The sequence below is a fragment of the Megalops cyprinoides genome, chromosome 11 (genome assembly GCF_013368585.1).
Source record: "Megalops cyprinoides isolate fMegCyp1 chromosome 11, fMegCyp1.pri, whole genome shotgun sequence".
NCBI lineage: Eukaryota > Metazoa > Chordata > Actinopteri > Elopiformes > Megalopidae > Megalops > Megalops cyprinoides.
Genome location: NC_050593.1, coordinates 20,018,887 through 20,041,066, shown reverse-complemented (window position 1 = coordinate 20,041,066; position 22,180 = coordinate 20,018,887). Strand labels below are relative to the sequence as shown.

The following is a 22,180-nucleotide window of genomic DNA, read 5'->3' as shown; positions in this document are numbered from 1 at the left end:
GCTTACAAGTAGGGCTACATTACAAACTTCACTCTGATGTCTGTTCAGGATCGGCATACCCGGGTCCTTAGTCTGTTTTAGTGTCTCATTTTGTGTATCATCCAGATTCATTTTAGTTCTAAATCCAGAAATGACCATCCTTCATTTGGACCAACTGTGACCAAAAGCAGGTAGTGGTCACTTGGGGGAAGATTTGTGCTTGTTGCTCTGACAGCTTATCTTTTTTTCCACCAGATCTGGAGCATGAAGCAGGACTCCTGTGTGCATGACCTCCAGGCCCACAGTAAAGAGATCTACACCATCAAGTGGAGCCCCACTGGGCCAGGCACCAGCAACCCCAACTCCAACATCATGTTGGCCAGGTGGGGCCCTGGTCCTCGTGTTTCTGCAAGGAATACTTTAAAAATCACTCCAGACTTAGCATTTTGTCACATGCGTGATGGAGCCTATTCACACAGATTGAGGTGACCTATGTGATACTGTTCCCCCCTGTAGCGCGTCGTTTGACTCTACGGTGAGACTGTGGGACGTGGAGCGCGGCGTCTGCATCCACACGCTCACCAAACACCAGGAGCCCGTGTACAGCGTGGCCTTCAGCCCCGATGGGAAGTACCTGGCCAGCGGCTCCTTCGACAAATGCGTCCACATCTGGAACACCACGGTGAGAAGCCACCCGTGATCCAGATGACCAGGGCAGTGTGCCACTATAGCTGGAGCTTGCAGTTGGGGCACATTTACAAATGAAGCCTGGCCCTTCACAGTCAAATGTCTTGTTTGTTAATGATGAAGTTGCCAGAGCATGTTTATATAAAGGAACTGGGCATAGTGCTGGGGTGGCCAAACTAGTGGTCTTTCAGACCTTCCTATCTGTGGCTCCTGAAGTGAGTGTGAAGGGAGGAAAAACCCAACTGTTACCAGCTGGGTAAATGGCGTGATTGGAAACAGTTATAGTCCTGTGAAACCTGTGAAAAAAATTGAACCTCAGATAATAGCCATTCCATCACCTCCACACTTTTATCATATGAAGTGATAAAAATTATTGGATAGTAATGGATGGACATGTAACAGTTCTCAGTATAATAAGTTATTCAACTATTATAATTGTGAGAACATTTTAACTGTACATAGTTTTTTGACAGTGGTATGTGGTAAACTGGGGGTCAGATTTGCCACTCCTGACATAATTAGAAACCAAAAGGTTGCTGGATTGAATAGCAGCTGCAGCGCTATTGTGGTACATGTTGGGCTGCTGTTCTCCAGGTCGTGACTGTCTGCTGTTGTGTTTCAGAGTGGGGCATTAGTCCACAGCTACAGGGGAACCGGAGGCATTTTTGAAGTGTGTTGGAACAGCACGGGGGACAAAGTTGGGGCCAGTGCATCAGATGGCTCGGTAAGTCCCAGTGGGACCAAGTGGCTCAAGTCCAATGTATCATGATTCTGTGTCATCTCAGATGTCTTCAGAGAGTTGACTGAAAGGTATCATTAATGTTACAGAAGACCTCAGGACGCTCCGTATGCTATAACCCTGTGTCATCTCTGAAGTCATCCGGTGATGGTTTGCACAGTATTTTTATTGCAGAGTTGGACATTATGAAGCCATGGCAGACTTCCATGTTGGGCTGCACAGTGTGTCTGTCCATATTTCCAACAGTGGAGAAGCGTCCTACATGTTTTTGGCTTTAATTTACAATGAAGTGGTTTCTTACTCTCCTTTAGAAAACTGACTCTATTCCAAAAGAACATATTTGTCATGGTGATGCGATGACACTATCAGCACAATGTGTAGACTGCATCAACGGTGATGCTGAAAAGTAGATAGACGCGATGCAGGAAGACCGGAAGATGAAAAAACTGTGTAGAATCCGAAAACATGCAGGACGTCATCTATAAATGAATGGTGTATAGCTATACATAAAAGGTATAAGAAAAAATTATAAAAATGAATGGATTGGCAACATACAAGTAGGTAGGTACATGTATATGTATGCATTAGCTATTACATATATGTTTACCATTGTATCTTTCTTCTACAGGTATGCGTTCTTGACCTTCGAAAATAGCATCGCGGTGGTGATTTTAAAGATGGTCCGTGGAACATGTGGCAAAATGCCTCCCCCATTTTTGCCATGGTGGTTTCCAGCATCACTGTTGTGGAGCCACTTGAACATCGGCAAACACATTCTCAGCGGCAACGCAGACCCGGCGCCTCCTTCGGGGAACAGATGCGGATGAATGGCAAGGACCCAAACAGCTGTGCCAAAAAAAAAAAAAAAACGAAAAAAAAAATCAAAGTCCTAAAAACCAAATAAGACGAAAGGTCCCCATCTGGAGACTTGGGGTGGGGGTTGGGGGTTGGGGGTGGGGGTGTTAGTTTGTGATTGGGATGAGAGATCTGACTGTGACTCCTGCCTCAGTCTGGGGTGTTCGCCTGCCGCGTTGAAGAGAGACCACAGAGCGAAGCTGCTGTCCCTCCAAGAGACTGGAGAGGGACAAATCACACCATTCTGTCACTCTGAGAAGCTAGGTGGTGGAAGTACATTCTGGGCCTTGTTGCTCTATAGCTGTTGTGTGGCACTCATAGAGACAGAAGATTTTGTCAAGGAAAAAGACCAGTATGTTTTGTTTTGGGGTGGGGGGGGGGGGGGTATAATAAACACATTTTTTTCTAATTAACCTTTGAGAGGGAATGGTTATAGGCGAACAGAATGCCTTTGTCAGAAAAGAGATGATATCGTATTGAGTGTCATTTCTAAAGCTGTGGTGGCATTCTCACGTGTGTCACTTGAAGGATGCCAACCTCTCCTCTATGGGGAATAGTCTGTTCCATGTGTCACTCTCTGGTTTTCTTTGCTTTAAACTGAACTTCTGAGAGCTGGTTAGTTTGATGGAGCCGCTCTGTGCACACATTCATTTATTAACATGATGGTTAAATGAAGAAGCAAACTGCCCAGACTAACTTCTTTTTTGTTCAAGCAAAGCATTTAATTCAAATTTTTTTTTAAAAAATTGGATATTCATACTGACACAGCAGTTTTTTTCAGGTGTGTTATCTCTTATCTCCCTTACGGATGTAAATTTAATGAATGTAAAGTTTTGTAAATTAGAGGAATGCACACATTTATATACTGTGTATATGTTCATACACAGTACACATAATAGTCATCCTCAAGTCTCAATATTCGGTTTCATCTTTCCCTGGTGAGCACTGGGCAAGGACAGAGCTGTCAAACACAATGTTTTCAGCCGCCTTCTTAGATTGTCTGCTTAACTTGGTGTGTTGCACCCCCTGGGTAGCACAGAGGAAGGTCTGGGGTCCACAGAATTTCTGGGACCAGAGTTGCCTCTATTGAAGTTTGAGTGACTAGGCTCAAGCCAGGAAATTACGCTTCAGTTGCACGTCAAGCTATGAAGCGCAGTCCCTGTACAGAGCTGTCTCGAGCCTGGAATGGACAGGGGCGGTCCTGGAGTGCTCTTTGGTTTCCGTTCCATCTCAGTTCTGTTAGATTGAAGTAGGTTTTAAGCAGGGTTTCAGGTAGCCTATAGAGCCATGTCTGCTGACAGATCCTCATTAAGTCTGCTTGTGTGCAGCACTGGGGAGTGTTAAATGGTTTCGAAGAAGTGGGATGTGTGTCAAAAGAAGGTCTGTCTTGGCAATTTATTTGGCTAACAGGGTGTTATAAAAGATGTGATTGACACAGCAGTCCTGGGACTATGGCAGGATGGGCCGACGGGCTGACCAACTTCAAAGCTGGGGTGACAGAAGTGCTCCTAGTGTGACCTCCAATGACTGTAGTTCATCGAGTGGAAATCCTGCTGTAGCAGATCTTTGATCTAGCAGACAGACTATGTGGTGAAGCAGAACTCCTGCTGTGACTTTATTGTTTTTTTTTATACTTTTTTCAGCTTTATTCAGGCCAATTTTAATGGTTAAGCAAAAGTCCTGCTGTAGCTTCTCTGAGCTGTGATTGGTCGTATGGAGTTCCTGCTGTTGTCTCTCTGAGCTGTGATTGGTCAGTGTGTTTCCCTGTAATCTCAGGACAGGGATACATTTTTTTTTCCTATGTCAGCTATGATTGTGCATTTAGATTTATTATCGCATGTCTGCTGTGTGGTCACTTGAGGTCTCACGAAAGCACGGGAGATACGTTTTTTTTTTTTTTTTTTAACCATGCAATTCCCAGCTCTGACAAACATGTTCTTTGTGTTCCCCTTGAGTTTGTTTCCATCAAGGGAATCTCAGAACAATGTTAAGTGCACTTTCTCAGATAATATGGTCTGTTTAGGATTTTTTTTTTTTTGTTGTCCTCACTAAAATTGAACAGTAGTTTTTAACTTGCATCATATGCGGACAGTGCTCTGTGGTTTGTATTGGCCTCAGATGCTAAGAGCGGCCGTCTGGTTTCTGTTGTTGTTACAGTCTGTGTCAGACTGAAATCAGATGGGTTGCCAGGTCAGCACACTGAGAAGCCCAGTGTGGAAGAGGTGCCATGGCTGCTTTCTCTCACCCTTGTCCAAGGTTTTAGGTCACCTTCCTCCGGGAAAAAAAAAACAGTTAAAATCATACTCAATGAAATGGAAATAAATCGCTCTATTTTGATATCAGAAAACTGTGTCAATGTCTTGTCTTATATGCTGTAGTTTGTGCAGTTAGTGTGTGGTTTCATGAAGAAAGAATGACATACCAGGTAACTCCTCCACACAACTTCAGAAGTAATGACTGGGTATTCACCTGAAATACAAATGACCCCTCCTGGCCTGGGGGTCTCTGCTGAATTCTTAAGATGTAATTTCTCCCAATGTCTAATGTCTTAAGCAGCTCACTTATAAAGTAACTCATTTTCATTTTAATGTTTAAAAGAAAATACAAATTGGATAAATCAACATATTTCAAGCAACATTGAAAGGCTTAAACTGCAAATCTTTACATTTGCATTGTATTGTCACATGCTCACACACTGTAACAAGTAACAGCTGTTTCTCACATTTACCACCAAGTGAGACCAAATTTTCTTAAAATGAAACGTGTCTAAATGAACATCACCCAAGACAGCACTACTGTCTGAGGATACAGCTGACCCCAGAGACAACAAACAGGGTTTGACTGCAGGGGTTACAAATATGCAAATATTGTGAATTTCCTTATTTGCTCACAAAAAAATGCTAGGAACTTTTTTGCCAAATCAATAGACAGCCAAGCTTCCATACTTACAATGTTTTTTTTTTTCTTTTTTTCTTTTGGAAGACTGGAAGAGCGAAGAGTGCACTGATACATAAAATATTTCTTGTTTTTGATGATGATGTCACCACCAGATTGATGATAACTGCTCATTTTTGAAGATGCTTAAGATTTACTAGTGGATGGAGAGCTGCCAAAGCTTTCGTATCCCTGCTCCTGGAGAAGCTGTTCTGATGGCTTCAATATGCAAACCCAGACTCTTAATGACTCTTGAGCAGCCAAGTATCTTAGGGCAAAGATGGACAATTCCACTCCTGGAGGGTGAGAACTTCAGTTTGCAACTGTTTTACATGAAGAGCATGAGGTGAAGTGACTTCCTATCCAAAGAATGACTTCAGTTATACAATTATAAGCAGGGGCAAAATGGAAAGCAGAAGACCCTTATACCTTCAGGACTGGAAGTGCCCATCCCTCATTCTGAGCATGTACCACCCAATATGAAACCACTCGTTGTGGTTTCAGATGAGAAATAATGACAGCAATAATACCTTCAGCCAAGTATTCATGTTTGAAGCACTGCTCTCAGAGAGAGAGTGAGCAAGGAAGATCAAGCATGTTGTATTTCGAATGTCATATGATTATATAATTTGAATTATGTTCAGTTATTTTAAAGGTAGTAGTGATGCTTAACATATACTATTTTGTTACACTAGTGTAATTACATTATATAATATATTATTGATTTGCATGCATATAATTTAACCACTTAACCACTATATAATGTATCCTAAATACAGAACATGACAAACACAGAATATCTCCATATATTTTATAATGCATGCAGAGGATCATGTGCATTGTGGTATCTTGCTGCATCATGAGTTTATATATATATATATATATATATATATATATATATATATATTTTTTTTTTTTTTACTATTTTTGTAAATATGCAACCACACCCTAATTATTTTTGACAGGAAATCAAATGCATCCAATGCATTGCAAAGACAGCTGCAATGGATGATTTCTTATTTGTGTAGACATGTCTGCAAATTCAAATGAATGTGTTCTGTGGCGTACCCTGATATACCCCGTCAAGCCCTACATCAAACAAATGAAGGTTTTATCAGTGATGTCAAAGTGGAAGTAGATACTAACTCATAATGCTGAGGCGACTAGGGAAGTTTCTCTTCTCTTCTCACAAAGTTTCAGTTACTACACATAGAAGCAGCCACTCTAGCTAAATTATGTTATTATTATTTTTAATTTCTAACAATTGACAATCGATTATTTAAATGCAGTGCAAGGCCTTTGTTACACAGGTTTGGTGACAGAGCAGATCAGAGCAGTTTTTTCGCTGCAGGCCAGCGAAAAAACTACCGGCCAAATTTTCATACATTCAGACGAACTGAAGCCTAAACCCTACAAACTTGTCAGGTGAAATTCTCACTTCAGCCCGTAGCCCTAGGGCCCGTGCTTTGAGTGGTTCTTGCATGTGAGGTCAGCGACACATGAGGGTGTGGGCTTCTTGCAGCAAAGGCCTGGGGACGATGGTCTGGATTGGGAACTCACCTGGTGAGTTGGCAAGCTGGAGGAGGGGCATGATTGACTGTGTCGTTGCTTGTCTGTCTAGTGCAAATCGCTGAGGACTGGAATGCATGGAGTTTGTTTTCCTACACAAAGTACATTACTTGTTTACTTATTAATGTTGCCTTCAGAGTAAGAAGTCAGTGATAAACCTGACAGTCTGTTTTGTTTAAACTAACAATATAACAAAGGGGTGCATTATCCAGTTTCACTGCTGAAAGAAGCAGGTGAGCTTTTGAAATGTATTTTTTCCTCTTTAAATACTTTGTTGTTGATATATGAAGTGATGCATACATGTTTGCCTGTGTTTTTCAGTATATCTGGGATTGTTATTTTTCACATCAGTTCTATAATTTTGGTAGTCTCTTGCAACGTTTATTTTTGTGCACCAGTTTTGGGAATTTGGTTTTTTACTGGTTTCCATGACCCTCAGGACATTTGAATTAGACTTTCTTACCGTGTCCAGTTCAGTTAATTAATGCACTTTGTTGTTGGACACTGCGACAGCTTTAGTTGCAGCTTTAGTCTTCAGACTGGTTTGTTATCTCTGTATTTGTGAAATAATCATTCTGCAACTGCTTATATGTGGAACCATACATAAGGACATAAGTTATAAGGACAAAACTGGCTACTGTTTTTTGTAAAGACATTAGTAGAGGCAATGTTATGGCTCCAAGATAACAAAAAATAACACACACACTGAATTCTAGAGTCTCTCTTGAAGACCCCTTTTTTCAGCTTTTTTTTCTGCAATCAAATTTCTGTCTATAATCTGTTGTTTGCATTATAGCCTACATTAGTGTACAGGTTGGTTTTATTAGTTCCCTGGTTCCTACTCCCATCATCAGTCGTACTACTAGAGACAATATAGATATCAATTTTGTACTGTTGTTCACACTATGCATCACAGTCACACAGTGCACCACATTGAACTGGGCATCAATTGGAGGATAGGCACTACTGCACTGATTTTGTGGGTGTCAGGAATCAGGGTGTCTGAAAGCAGTGAGACAAGGTAACCCTGGCCAACCTAGCCCTTCCTGTCCCCAGCGGAATGAAGCCAGTTTGTTACATGGCTGCAATCTCACAATCATTGGCAGGGATATGGCCAGTTTCGAATCCCAGCTGTAAGGCTTAGTCTACTGTCAGGATAAGCACCCTGCCAACTGAGTGACTCTGGACCCCTAATTTTTGTTTGGACTATCAATACCATGTTTGGTGTTCAAAAAGGTAAACAAATCCAAGAAGCGGAAATGAATGAAAGCGTGACAAGCAAATTTTACTTTTGAGCCACTGAAGGGCACTGAGTTCTCTGATTCTCATGTATATGGGCCTCATAATAGTACCTTCAGAAATGTCAGGCTGATTTAATCCATACTAACAGCTCATAGTGTTAACTCACTGAAGTTGTCTTAGTTCATGGTGTAAGACTGCAGACTTGTACAGGCTTGAGTTTATTTTACACCACGTTCAGTGTTCAAGTAGCATATAAGTAATTTATCCAAACTCTCACACACTAAAAACATGATTTCCTGGAATCTATTTACACTTATGGTGTCACGTCATACACCTCTTAAAACAGAAGGGTGCAGCCAGGATGTGTGGCCAGGGGAAAACATGACTTCAGAGTGGCAGATGTTTGCTGTACCTTAACGATTAAGCCATAAAAAACACTGCTTCCTGTGCCCAGATTTAGATTTCCCTAAAACCTTTTATTGCGGAAAACAAGAGCCTTTTGGGACGGAGTTCCTCATATCTACACTTTGTGTTTGTTGAGATCCAGCAGGTGGTTAGTGCTGGACACATTTTTAAATCTAATGATTTATGAGCATTGCCAAAATACATCGTAAAAACCATAAAACAGGGCATTCTAACACAACCATAAACAGTTCAGCCAGTTTGTGTGATCAGATCTGTAATGTGTGAATTATATCAGTCAAGGTGCCCTGTTTATGGGATTTGCACATGCAATGGAAATATTAATTAGGTTACTATTAAACTGGAAGCCTGTTTACAGGAATCCCCTTTGCTTTATTATGCCTAATATATGCTGTTTTCCCTGCTGCATTCCTCTGTGTTACAGAAATGGAAGAGTGAGGCTGTAGAGGCCTTAAGGCTCAGGACCTCACCTGGCACACTAAACGGACATGACACACTAAGCCCACTGAAAATGAGGACTCTTGTGCACAGGCAGATGGTCTTATACAGAGCAACTAATGAAAAGTGTATTCAATAGGGTGCATGTGGCTGTATACTGAGTGCTTAGCGCCATCCTTGATACATAATAGCATGGTGGTAAATATTACTACAAAGGGACTAAGTGCTATCATAAGGCACACAACCAAGCTCATATCAGCACAAAACATGTACCACTCAGCAGTTTTACCTCAGTTACAAATATGTGTAACTTATTTGTTTATAACTCTTTTACACTTAAATGAGATCTTCATACTGTAGAAGTTTAGAATCAATCACAGCTTTCCATTGATAAACTGATTATTGCAGATTATTCTGAACCATTTCAAAGCTATCAGGAGGCATTTTCCAGAATATGCAGTCTTGGTTTGGAAGCAGCTGGAGGACCCCAACTTGCTGGTTTGGGTTCCATTTCAACTAAAGATAAGGAAAATGCCAACATTTCCTCACCATTTACTACCATCTAGTGGTCATAGGGAAATGAGACAAAAGGATTACCTTTTAACAAAAACAATGGCAATTATCTATCATTTTTGCAGAGTCATACATATGACACATCCTTGCTCTGTTATGTGTTTATGCGCATTACAGGTGTGAAAATGACTGCATATATAACTACCTGAAAACAGTTTTATTGGTATAACAGTATTAAGAGAAATATTTTGGAATGGATCTCAGATAAAGGATCACGCTAGCAGGAGGAGACCTCATCTGACTGGGTGCAGGCAGTGAATAAGCAGCAGGCCTCTTCTTTTCCTCTCAAGTATATTCATTCTGCTGTTTGTCCTTCCTCAGAGAGTTCTCTAATTATAGAACTCAAGAAGGAAAATCAAACTGCAAAAAATAGGATGTTTGAGTGGAGACGGGGGGCAGAAACATTTGTACTTTTGTAGCTTGATGCACGCCTTGATGAGACAAACAGGACGTGCGCTCTTTCGCTCCCTGTACTCCCCACGTATTCCAGACCTGCCACCCGCTGACTGGTGTGTGCATTTAGTCTGTGATTGCAGTGTGAAAATTACAGCTCCACAAGCCTCTGCTGTTTCTTTCAACTGCCACACACTACAGCGAGTTCTTTGGGCGTGTGACAACTACCAGCTTCCTGTGTAGCAGAGACTGGGCTGAAAGGGAAGTGACATCATTAACGTGTACAGAGTCACTGCCATGAACAAAACAAAACACAAAGGCCAGAAATGGGCGGGCGCATGATGGCACATGAATGCTGATACGACAGTGTGCAAAGTTATTTATTTGCATGGCTGCCCAAAATATCCAACAGTTACTTTGGCTGCTGAACTGAAAATGGAAATGCTATTGAGTTTGTGCATATCAGCCTTTAGGTCTTGAAAAGTGCTGCCAAGCTCAGGATGAACGCACCGAGAGAGAAGAGAAACGGCCAGAGAGAACACCCCAGCCGAGCTGAACCTGCTGCCTACTTCTCAAACCCTATGATGAGTGGTAAGTGGTGGACACAAGGATTCAATATACTGAATAGACCTGAACAACAATACCTTAACACTTCCCCATTCTGTTATCTCTGTGACAGGTATGGAATGGGTTTGAACTTGTAGGACATCCTCAGGTTTAATGTCTCCTGTCTCTTCTGTGTTAAAGATATTGAATCCGACTGGTCACCAATGCATGATGCTGCATATAATGGGCGAGTCCTGTCCGTGCGCACTCTCATTGGCCAGGTAGAGCATATCTGACCATTTTATTTCTGACATCATCATCATGAGTAGTCTTAGGGCTGTTCTCTTGTTGTTCACTCAGTTGGTCACTGTAAGCAGTTTGCTGTTAGTCCATTATATCTAGTATTATTACTAGTGGGGGCAACCACCAAACATCTGAAGGACTTGATTTTAGTAATAATTTGAATGTATGCATCTTTATGAATGCCCACTTCTCTGTTACTCACTCATTGGTTGTTCATCTAGTAGAAAAAAATACAGTCAATGCTAAGGGCTGCAACCATTTTGTGCTTGAGCCCATGATTAATGCTTGCAGCTAAAATCAATTCATTTATTAAAGAACCATATCTAGAGGCAGTTCCAAAATTGTATTGCATGTTACATTACATTCATGTCTCTGAAGCATCAAAATCATCAATATGTCAGATTTACAGTAAGTACTAGTAGTACGATACTGATCTTCCACCAAACAGCCAGACAGGACAGTAATGCTCCGGTCCAGAAGGGCTATGTTTCAGGAGTTTCTGAATCTACAGTGCACTGGTACAAAGGCACATAGAATGATTGAGGGCAATGAGACTGCTTACTTACACCAGCTGAAATGTTCTCTTGTTGCCAGGGCACCAGTGTAAATCTGCTTTCCCTGGACAGAGTGTCTCCTCTTCATGGAGCCTGCCAGCAGGGACACACTGCCTGTGTTAAACTGCTGATAGACCATGGAGCCAATGTGAGTAGCCCAGGTGTGTTTGTTTGAGTTTACTGGCTAGTGTGGTTACTCATTTATACCAGACCTTGGAGAGAAGGGTACAAAACTTTACAGTATATCACTGCAGCTGAAATCAGTGTGCTTTCTGCAACAGATGATGGTAATGTCTTTGTAGGCACATATCATCCACACCTCTCAAACCCTTACATAAAGACACTACCACAAGCACAGTAAAATGCACAGTAACTCATACACATTTATTTTCATACACAGTAAACATCAGTACTAATCACACTACACATTCACTATGTCTCTATTTAGAGTTTTGCAGCATGTCATTTTCACTAGCACAAGCCTGCAGACATAAGAACCTCTATTGGAACCTCTCTTGCTTTACTGTGAGCAGAGTTTTGCATGCAGTACATAACACCATAGGCTTTCACATGCTCCAGCAACAGACTAAAACAATTCAGCAAGATAATCATATATCGTGTTATCATATTGGACATTTACAAACTATCTAATGTAGTCAGACCTTTTAATATGTTTGATTAGGAGTTGCCAAGATCTTAACAACAGATTCTTGTAATCATATAAGTACAAGTAGCCAAGAAGCACTAAACATGAAACTTGGTGCAACTTTCGGTGTTGAGGAATTGTACCATTCAGAGCTTCACCTGTACATTGCTGTGCGTGGAACCAGGTGAACACCCCCACGATTGATATGATCACCCCGCTTTCTGAAGCTTGTGCCAGAGGTCACCTCTCCTGCGTCAAGCTCCTCCTCCAACAAGGAGCCACACCACATGGGGCCGCGGTTTCTACGTCCCCCATACACCAGGCCGCAGCTAAAGGTCAGAGACTGAGGGCTAGAGGCAGCATCCCTCATGACATTCTGAATCCATCTAAGGATTTGTTTAATACTCGAAAGAGTGAAGTATGTGTCCTGGGAAAGTATGAAGGAAAAGAGGTGGGATAAATTACTGCCATACTTGGCCACTTATACTTAGTGTATAAGTGTAGTAAGTGTATACTTATTACACTTACATCTACATGTATTCATTTGGCAGATGCTTTTATCCAGAGCGACTTACAAGTGAGGCAGAGTACAACACAAGAAAGCCATATAAGGAGTGGACAATATTAGAAGTGCTGCATGACCAAGTTTCAATAGTTGACCAGACAAGGTACAAGCTAGCTGGTAGAGATAATATAATAATGACACACCTTTTATATTTGAGTCTCAGTGTCTCATCCTGCTCCAGGTGAATACAGTCAGTGCTGAAATGCAGACACAGTGTGGTTGACCATGAGGTTGTGTGCATTCATACCCAGGTCACACGGAGTGCATTGAGGCTCTGGTCCAGCATGGGGCAGATGTTGACCTTTGGTCTGACCATTCAGGGACACCACTTTACTCTGCATGCACCAATCAGCATCTGAGCACTGTGGCGAGACTGCTTCAACTTGGTACTTCACTCAGTTCGGTCTTTTTTTGTCTTCTACATTAAATAATAAAAATGCTTTATGAGTGGCCCTAACCCTAACCCTAACCCTGAAAACCTTTGCATTGATGCCAATACATTTTAAAGGTATTTCATTTAAAATAACAATCCATTTTGTTGAATAAAATCACAATACTCACAATGTTTTTTTTTAAAATAGACTTTTAAAATAGATTTTATTTGCCTCCATGTTGCCATTTTTATGGCCAGAGTTTACCCTGCATCAAAGACCTGACTGAATGCATGAACCTGCTCCTCCAGGTGCCAGTGTGAACAGCGGTAAGGATGGGGACACCCCCCTGCACGTGGCGGCTCGACTGTCCCAGCCCGAGCTCGTCAGGGTCCTTCTAGACCACGGTGCCAACCCTGCCACCAGAAACACAGAGGGCAAGCGGCCACTGGACCTCGCTCCACCTAACAGTGCTACACAGAGTCTTCTCAGTCAGAGAGGAGGTAGTCCACACGTCCTCCCTGCCTCTGTTCCAGCTAACAGTGCAAATTGAGATCTCTCTAAATGTTTTTTACATGATTGATAAATCACAGTTACGACATGCATTATGAGCTTGTTTTACTGAGCCTATCAGGTAGGATGGAACACAAAGATAGTACTGTGAGCCATAGGAGTGAGGCGCAATATCTCAATTAATTTTGTAAATTTCCACCAACATTACTGGGTCAACAAATATTTCTAAAAACATGCTCATTTCAAGAGCATTTGGGCTGTTCCCTAGAAAACCAGAATTTTAGTGTGGCATTATTGATTATGTGTATCTAATTGAAGCCTGAAGCTGAACCCACAAACGTAAGCTTTCCAAATAAGTCAGCTGACCAGGTCAGATACATAAATGCTTTGCATGTTCAACCAAATCATTTCCCTGGGCTTATTTTTCCCATAGAAAGATACCTTGTAAAACATGTAAGTTGCATAGGATAGATCTTTTCATCATTGATATGATAACAACTGACATACATTTCATAACTTCCATTCTTAGCTGTTGTGAAAATATTTACATGTACACATACACATACATGAAACCACATACTGTGTTTGTACATAATTAGATGATTGATGCTTATCTCTCCTGGCAGGGGTCTCCTGTCTCATGCAGTTGTGTCGTCTGACTATAAGGGCAGTATTAGGAAAGACAGGACTCAGTGAAATCAATGGACTGTCTATACCAACAGAGCTAAAAGGATACCTTCTTTACCAGTCTGACTAATGGGATCACCATGGGAGGCATCTGCAGAAGAAGCGCAGTCTGAGTCGCCGAGTGACGGTGTCTGAAATTCAGACAAGTGACTCCAGGGGGCGACATAAACCCACTCTCTTTGACAGGGTTCACTACTGGAGTCTGGTGTCAGGCTGTAAAATCTTGCTTTGCTGGAATACATTCTACACATTTCTGCATATATGTATAGAAACTGAAGTGGGCAGCTAACTAACAGGGTAAAAGGGTTTATTCATGTGACCTGTACTTGTCCTGCTGTGTTGGGCCATTGGAACTACAGGCATGAGTAACATTACATAGCTTTTTTTGGCCTTATTAAAAGGACTAAGTACCATAGCTTTTCAGGGCAGATTATCAAATATATATCTGTACAGTTCTCCCTTTACAAAGTATACAAACAATATCAAAAATTTATTTTGAATGTTTTTATACTTTTAATCAATTATGTTTGAATAACTAGGAATGATGTGCAGAGACAGAAATGCGGACAACTCTCTGAATTTCAAAATTCACGTTTTCATTTATTCATTGACAGACGCGTTTTATCCAAAGCAACAACATATTTATTGACATCACTGGTAACACAGACTACTGTGTATTATATAGATTTCCATATTGTTCATTTTTGCTTATGCATTACATATTTTGTTTGATGGAAAAGAGGCATTTTGATGTAAACAGCACCCCCTTTGACTATCCTCAATGTCAGTTGTGTCTCATGATTTTAACAATGTACCCATATTCACTAAAACATATTGAAATGGCATGTGAAATAAAATCACTATTGTTGTGCAAGCTGATTTTCACTTTCACTATGGCCTATTGTTTCAAATTAATTATGATTGCAAAAAATAAGAGCTCATTGCCTCCAACTTGTTATCTGATATGAATAATACATCCCCTGATGCAGAGACAGTGCACAGTACCCAAAGCAGTAAAAAGAAATTGTTTTCTCTTCATATTAAAAACACAATCACATCACATTATATCTCACAGCCTCTTTCAATCAAGCTTTTTACTGAATGTGACACTAGTGTCATGAGACAAGATTGCCAAGAGCAACTGAAGTCAATCTAAAGTCAATAAATGACTGATGGAAAAAAATTTCCTCTCAAGAGATAAAATGTCATTTAGGCCTGAAAGAAAAGTGCAATGAAACAATCTTTAGTTTTTGTGAGGTAAACCAGATTAATGGCATATATATTTATATAAATTACTCAATAATGAAAATATACTGAAGTTTGTGTAAAACAAACTGAGAAGGAAATATCCATTGTGGCCTAATTGGATATAGTGGGATATAGTAGTTAGATGGCTGTATTCAAAACTGTAGATTTTATTTCCAGAAGAAAATGCTGTGGGATTAAGGTGCTTAGGATGGGTTTCTACATAACAGTGTTTAATTTACCTTGCGTTGTGTACGTGTGTAAAAGGTTTGCACTTTAATACTGTAGATTAATAAAGTCAGTGAAATGATTAATTGGTGCTTCTAACATCTGTGGACATGGCCTTTAACATACTGAAACCAATCACTAGAGTCAAGCTCTCTGGCTTTCCAGGAAAACCTAAAAATAGAGTAAAGCAAAGTGATACTTTGAATCAAGCAAACAAAAAGTTCCATGTTGTTCTGGCACATGCAGATGGTGTCACTGCTTTGACTTCCTCAAGTACGACTCGCAAGATGTGTCACCCTGCATCAGTGCGCGCAGGCCGACAGTCTGTCACTTCGTCTCTCCTTTGTCCCCCGGCATCTCTTATCTGCATGTTTACCTCTCCCTGAACTTTTATTTATATTTGCATCAGCATCATCAAAGGGTAGCAACATGTGGAGAGAGGTTTAAACACAAAGCTTTTTGAACAAAGACAGATGAGATGACAAGCATGAAAATGATTCAGGCTGAACCAGGGTGTAGATTCTGTACTATGACATCATCAAAAAGGGACAGTACAATGGTAAAACAACAACAACGGAACAATCTTGCATGACATCTATGAAATCTAAACCCCGATATCTTTGTTCATTGGAGAGACTGTGGAAAAAATAATGGTGATCAATATTATGGCCAACTTGGAACTCCTATGAACTGGGATCTGAGAACGCCATACTGTGGATTTTAAGGATGCTTCCCATACCACTGAATTCAGTCACGGTTCATGATCATTTGGACACTGGGTTATTCAGAGAAGTTGTTGATGCTTTAGTGTGCAAGGGCTGAAGGTTAATATTGATCTGTGGAGATGGGCACTGCGGCTAAGTGGAACAGGAGAAACCTTTCTCACAACTGCACTGGGAACATTCCCTCTGTAACCACCTGTCAAGTCTGCCCAGCCTGACGGTAATTCGTATTGACGTGGAGCCCGATAGGTACAGATCACAGGCATTTTTAAAAGCTCTGGGCACAGTGGTGCAGAACAACTCTGAGGCTCAACATCAGCACTCTCGCCATAACCTCCAGCCTTGCAGTCTCCCAAACGAGCCGTCTGTGCCTGAACTGCACACCATGCCCAACAAAGAATTACCCTACCATTAAGAAGATGACACAAACAGGACAGAGAGAAGAGAGACAAGCAATGATATTGCTGTGAAATACTTTTTAGCAAAGTATGTTTCTTTTAGTCTAGTTTAATGAAACAAACCATTCATGTGTTCATTTCATTTACAGAATGCAGGAAATAAACTTTGATGATAAATATATCTTTAAGAAGACTAAATTGTGCTTAGCTATGCATTGCATTGTATTTATATCTTTACTGAACAACAATTTGTTTGCAGTGGCACATTTTAATCAGTTCCAGCTGGTTTATAAAGTCAGTTTCATAATGTACAGGCTTGGGTAGGAATACTGTTTACTGATGTGACACATGACAGATAGATAATGCATCTTTTTCATTATTTTTCCGAACTGTGGCTACTTCATTGCTGTGTAGCGCAGAGATGATATTGCAAAAGGAGGTCACATTAAGGGGCTTTTTAGATCAGATTTTAATGGCCTTCCACTCAGTCTCGACAGGTCCTCACGGAATCATGTTTGTATCACCGGAGATGAAAGTGGAATGGAATTCAACAGAGAGCACAAATTAAAGCCCTTAAGAGTGGAGACTAGCTGAGGCTGACTAGGATCTTCCTGAAATATCTTGCCCTAGACACAGTCCCTTGGCTTATTTGTGAAGCGGCATCAGAAGGACCACTGCCATTGCAGCAATCCCAAGATACACACAACCAATTCAAACATCTACAAGTAACAATGACACAAGGGCAAAGTTGACGAGAGCTGCTGGGATCTCCCGCTAAGATATTTTAGGTGAGCACTTGTTGCACGAATTAAGACTCTGGTTAATACATAAATAAAAAATGTATTACTGACTTCCTTACAAAGTCAGCAATTTCCTAGTGATAGGTGATGGCTCATCCTTCACAAGACTTGGCGGCTTATGACAGTGGCAGGGTGTAAGTAGCAGGCTTAAAATACCACAGTAATTGTAAATCCACAATGCATGCATTTGCTGAAATGAATCCTGTTTTGCCCCCACAGAAGGAAGCATATGCCTGGCATGTAAAAAAGAGACCTGAGTATACTGCACTCACTGCCATCTCCTCATACCACAGGCATCTGGCATGTGGAACACACCCTAACTGAATCCTCCCTCCTCTCTCATCCTCCAGTGAACAGCATCCCTCTGTAGGGGCAATGTCTAAGGCTTAGACTGTATCAGATTGTGATTCAGAGACTAAAGTACGCAAATAGATTTCATTTCCATCTAAATCCCAGAGAGGGGCTCGGTGTGAAGCAATGCAGGGGGTTATGGATCACAAACCTGCTTATTCAGAGCCACCGAAGCAGATGCAAATACAATTTAGCCTTCAGACCTTATTTATATTAGAATGGATTTATGTCCCCAGATTACATAGATTCAGAAAAATGGGAATGTATGATACAACTACTCATATATACATGTGGGCATATATACATGTGCGTATTTCTATGTAAAAAATGATTTTTTTTTTTTCTCAGACACACAGGAGGTATATGAGGTGTAGACATACAGGATATTCCTGACACTTAAGCTCTGGAATGAACAACTCTGCACTGTATCATGGGGACAGGAGGCAAAAAACAATTGTTTGCGTTGATTTAATGAATTCCTCATCTGAGAAAAGATTCCAACTATAGATGTGGATTCCACATATAGTAACTGCCATTCAACAATGCTGTAAACTGTGGTAAGAGCAAAAAGGTTTACATAATCTGCCTGCAAACAGCTATCACTGCAAACAATGGAAGTACAGTAAACGGGGAAAAAAAAACAGTCAGGTAGCTTTGTGTGCCTAGAATTTGAATAGGTGCTTTATAAGCTTATAGGACTATATCATCTACCAGTGGGACCTACTATGTAGCTTGAAAACATGCACTGTATCCTGAGCTGGTGACACAATTCCCCACTTTCAAAAATTCGTGTGGCATGTTCAGTGGCTCTCTCCTAATGTGTCAGAATAACATGCAATACACTCGCTAGCCATTTTTAAAAAAATGTAATATGTGTACTAGATCTAAGCTCACTTTTCATGTCACATATAGATACACATTCATTGCCAAGCAGCATTTTTATTTTGGTTTAACATAATATAATCTCTCTGTACCTATTTTTGTTGCATGTTACTTCAAGGTCATTGTAGTAAATAGAGAGTTCATGTCTTATTCCTAAAGATTACTTTATATGGCTCAAGTAGGGAGATTTTTACTCAAAATCAAACACTCATGCAAAACACAAATAATTAGAGCAATCGGAATTTAGCAAGAATTTTACGTAAATGTGTGTGTTTCCTACACAAGATTCATAGATCAGGTTTGTGGACCTTTTGCAGTTTGTGCACATGGGCAAAGTTAGTGCTACTGCTATGCACATGTTGATTAATGGGGTTCTGGGCCCCTCAGCTCAGGCACTTTAATCTGGCTCGCTGACCCGAGCTGTCGGCTCTGTAAAGGACTTATTAGCGGAGACGGACACAACACCTTTCCACGGGAGCACAACTGCGGGCCTAGAGGTGCAGATCTGCAGAGACGCAGCCTCACCTATTTAGCATGGAGAGAGAGGTGATCGTTATTTGCAGCACTCGTTAACTCTGCATCGATCGTCTCACCGAATGTGAACCACGTGGCAAGTCGATGTCACTTCGAACCCAGACGACCAGTTGCATCCAGCCTCACCTCCACTCCTGCTTTGATTTGCCTGTGTTTAATGTTAAATCAATGTAGCGGAGGACTTCCTGGCTTCAGAGCGGAGGGGCTGAGGGAGCGGGCTGATCAGATTAGGCAGTGCCACCTCCCTCCTCTGAAATGGGTGAAAAGCTGTAATTATGGAAACTGTGAAATTAAGTCGGCTCCACAATCCAGGTGAAGCACTAAATAACACTACTTTGTAACATCATCTGCCGTCTTAATTCCTGATAAGATCTCCATCTGTATCTCAAATCAGACAGTGTATTAACACTGTTGACGGTGATATATAAATATTATATGGCTATAACTGGCCTCACTATTATTAGGAACTATTATTAATATAATATGTAATTGAATATCTGGACTACATATAAAGCTACTATGAAAAGCAACAACTGGACAGTGAGTGCCTATCAGTGCCAAAGCCAGAGCACAGCTGATACAGATCAAATTGATTTGTCAAGTCCTATTATCTACACTATATGGCCAAAAGTATGCGGACACCTGACCATCACAACTATATGAGCTTATTTGACATCCCATTCCAAAACCATGGGCATTAATATGGAGCTATAACAGCCTTCACTCTTCTGGGAAGGCTTTCCACAAGATTTTGGAGTGTGTCTGGGAATTTGTGCCCATTCAGCCAAAAGAGCATCTGTGAGGTCAGGCGCTGATGTTGGACGAGAAGACCTGGCTTACAATCAGCGCACTAATTCATCCCAAAATTGTTCAATGGGGTTGAGGCCAGGGCTCAGGCCCTGGCCCTGTGCAGGCCACTGGAGTTCTTCCACACCAAACTCATCAAACCATGTCCTTATGGTCGTTGCTTTGTGCACAGGGGCACAGTCATGCTGGAACAGGAAACGGCCTTCCCCAAATTGTTGCCATTATCCCTCCTCCACCAAACTTTACAGTAGGCACTGTGCATTCCGGTAGGTAGTGCTCTCCTGGCAGAAATTTCGCAAACTGACTTGTAGTAAAGATGGCATCCTATGACAGTGCCACGTTTAAAGTCACTGAGCTCTCCAGTATGATCCATTCTACTTCTAAGGTTTGTCTATGGAGATTGTATGGCTATGTGCTTGATTTTATGCACCTGTTAACAATCAGTGTGGCTGAAACACCTGAACTCAATAATTAGGAGGGGTGTCCACATACTTTCGGCCATATAGTGTATATACGTAAAGTACCAGTCAAACATTTGCACACACTTTATTTTTACTATTTTCCACATTTTAGGATAAAGACATCAATAGAAGACAACAAAACTATGAAATAACACAAATGGAATTTATACAGTGACCAACAAAGTGTCAAAAAGTTTTGTAAATGACTTTTTTGTAAAGAAATTAATGCATTAACTTCACAATTTATATTTGTCAAAGAAACAAAGCATTTAAGCATAAATCTTTAAATCAAAATGTCTTTCAATGCATGTTTCCTATTTTCTTGGTCAAGTGTGTCCAAACTTTTGACTGGTAGTGTTTTTTTCAGGCAGCCATATTTGTGGCTATGATTCAAAACTCCACACATTCATGATTAAAACCATCTGTAAAAGATATGAGAAGTGGTCCAAAATTGTGTACGGTACAAGATGTTAAAATTGAGATACACTTCAGCGTGGAAGTACAATGCCATCCTTGCCAGCAGCTTGAGGCTTGATTGCTCCACAGTTGGATCTTGTTAGAGATATCTGGCCCTCCTGCTGTGGCCTTTTCGTGGGCTCCACCATCCCCTCCTACACAGCAGTAATTGCTTTGATATTTTTAGCGGTGTTCTCTAGATAATTAAAACAAATAGACTGAGTATTTGGAGATGTCAATCTCCCAAGTTTTTCTGCGTAGTTGGTGTGGAGAATGTTTGAGAGTTTGAGTTATGGTCCTCGCTGTATTTTCATTGCCATATATCTCTGGTGTGACTCTCTCTCACTCCCTGGACATGGTAACAGTATGGTATTGGGGGGTCAAGCCCCACAGAACACATGAGAACTGATTCTGACAGACCTGACATTCACCGCGTGGTTCTGAAGGTTATTATTCACATGAACTATCCACAATTAGGTTTTTTCTCCATTACAATGAAGTCAGAGCTGTACACAGCAGTTTCAAATACACATCACTGCATTAATTTTTAGTTTTTCAGTAAAGCTCATTTAACTAACCTGCCTACTTTTTCCACATCATTATAAGGCAGGATCCTCCTTGCTGACATTCAACATACTGGTCCAGACCACTGTAATTACCTGCACAATGCTGTAACTACATAGCTGGTTTTGTGGCTGTGGAATTGACCTTGCAGGTATAGTTTTCTGGTGCAGCATTCCTATTTCACTCTGTGGCAAGGAACTTCAAATTGAGTAAATGGATGACAATTTAAAAATGCAAGCCATATAACTAACCCTTGGAAGGGCCATCTGCAAAGCCAATAATATAGCACTTAAATCAACTGTAAGCATTATTTTGGGATGAAGGAGAGGGAGGGAAGGTTGGGCAATAAAAGTGAGCTTTATCTGTTCCACTCAATTTACTCCGCCTTTAAATTATTCAGAAGAAAACACAAATCTATTACGCTTGTGTAATGAAAATAACTGTAATAAACCGCAGGTGATAAACACTCATATAGAATTCAGTATTGATCTGTTCAGGGTGAGATGTGATTACTGTGATTTATATATATTTACCGGGCTGGTTCCATTATCAAAGGCCACTAATCCCTGCACATAATTGAGGCCAATGGCTGTTCGACTTCGTTGTGAATGGGGACACACAGGCCTTATCACTAAGGGCTGAATCAAATATGTGTCGGAGGAGGGGTTAGTTTAAATAAACTTGCTTCCCCTTTTGAAACACTTACATCTGAACT

At 40.9% G+C, this 22,180-nt stretch overlaps 2 protein-coding genes across 4 annotated transcripts in view; both read left to right on the top strand.

Moving 5' to 3' along the window:
- Positions 1-2,252, top strand: part of tbl1x (transducin beta like 1 X-linked) — a 33,467-nt gene extending 31,215 nt beyond the window's left edge. For both annotated transcript variants that reach the window (XM_036540264.1, XM_036540265.1), the window contains 4 exons: positions 235-362; positions 496-661; positions 1,289-1,390; positions 2,034-2,252. In XM_036540264.1, coding sequence (XP_036396157.1) covers positions 235-362; positions 496-661; positions 1,289-1,390; positions 2,034-2,060 — 423 coding nt within the window. In that variant the 3' untranslated portion in view covers positions 2,061-2,252. The remainder of the gene's footprint in view (positions 1-234; positions 363-495; positions 662-1,288; positions 1,391-2,033) is intronic.
- Positions 2,253-10,172: 7,920 nt separating this feature from the next.
- LOC118786288 (ankyrin repeat and SOCS box protein 9-like) lies at positions 10,173-14,223 on the top strand. 2 transcript variants are annotated; one of them, XM_036541419.1, is made up of 7 exons: positions 10,173-10,423; positions 10,580-10,659; positions 11,276-11,383; positions 12,066-12,216; positions 12,698-12,832; positions 13,129-13,320; positions 13,957-14,223. In XM_036541419.1, the coding sequence occupies exons 1-7, from the start codon at positions 10,333-10,335 to the stop codon at positions 14,085-14,087; spliced, it is 888 nt and encodes a 295-aa protein (XP_036397312.1). In that variant the 5' UTR covers positions 10,173-10,332; the 3' UTR covers positions 14,088-14,223. The 2 variants fall into 2 exon arrangements, with proteins under 2 accessions (XP_036397312.1, XP_036397313.1); XM_036541420.1 differs by lacking the exon at positions 12,698-12,832.
- Positions 14,224-22,180: the final 7,957 nt, after the last annotated feature.

Excerpts from the sequence above, each read along its gene's own strand:
- LOC118786288 (XM_036541419.1), top strand. The coding sequence starts at position 10,333 with ATGAACGCACCGAGAGAGAAGAGAAACGGCCAGAGAGAACACCCCAGC. Across the intron at positions 10,424-10,579 it reads CTCAAACCCTATGATGAGTG|ATATTGAATCCGACTGGTCA; the intron begins GTAAGTGGTGGA and ends TCTGTGTTAAAG. Across the intron at positions 13,321-13,956 it reads TCTTCTCAGTCAGAGAGGAG|GGGTCTCCTGTCTCATGCAG; the intron begins GTAGTCCACACG and ends CTCTCCTGGCAG.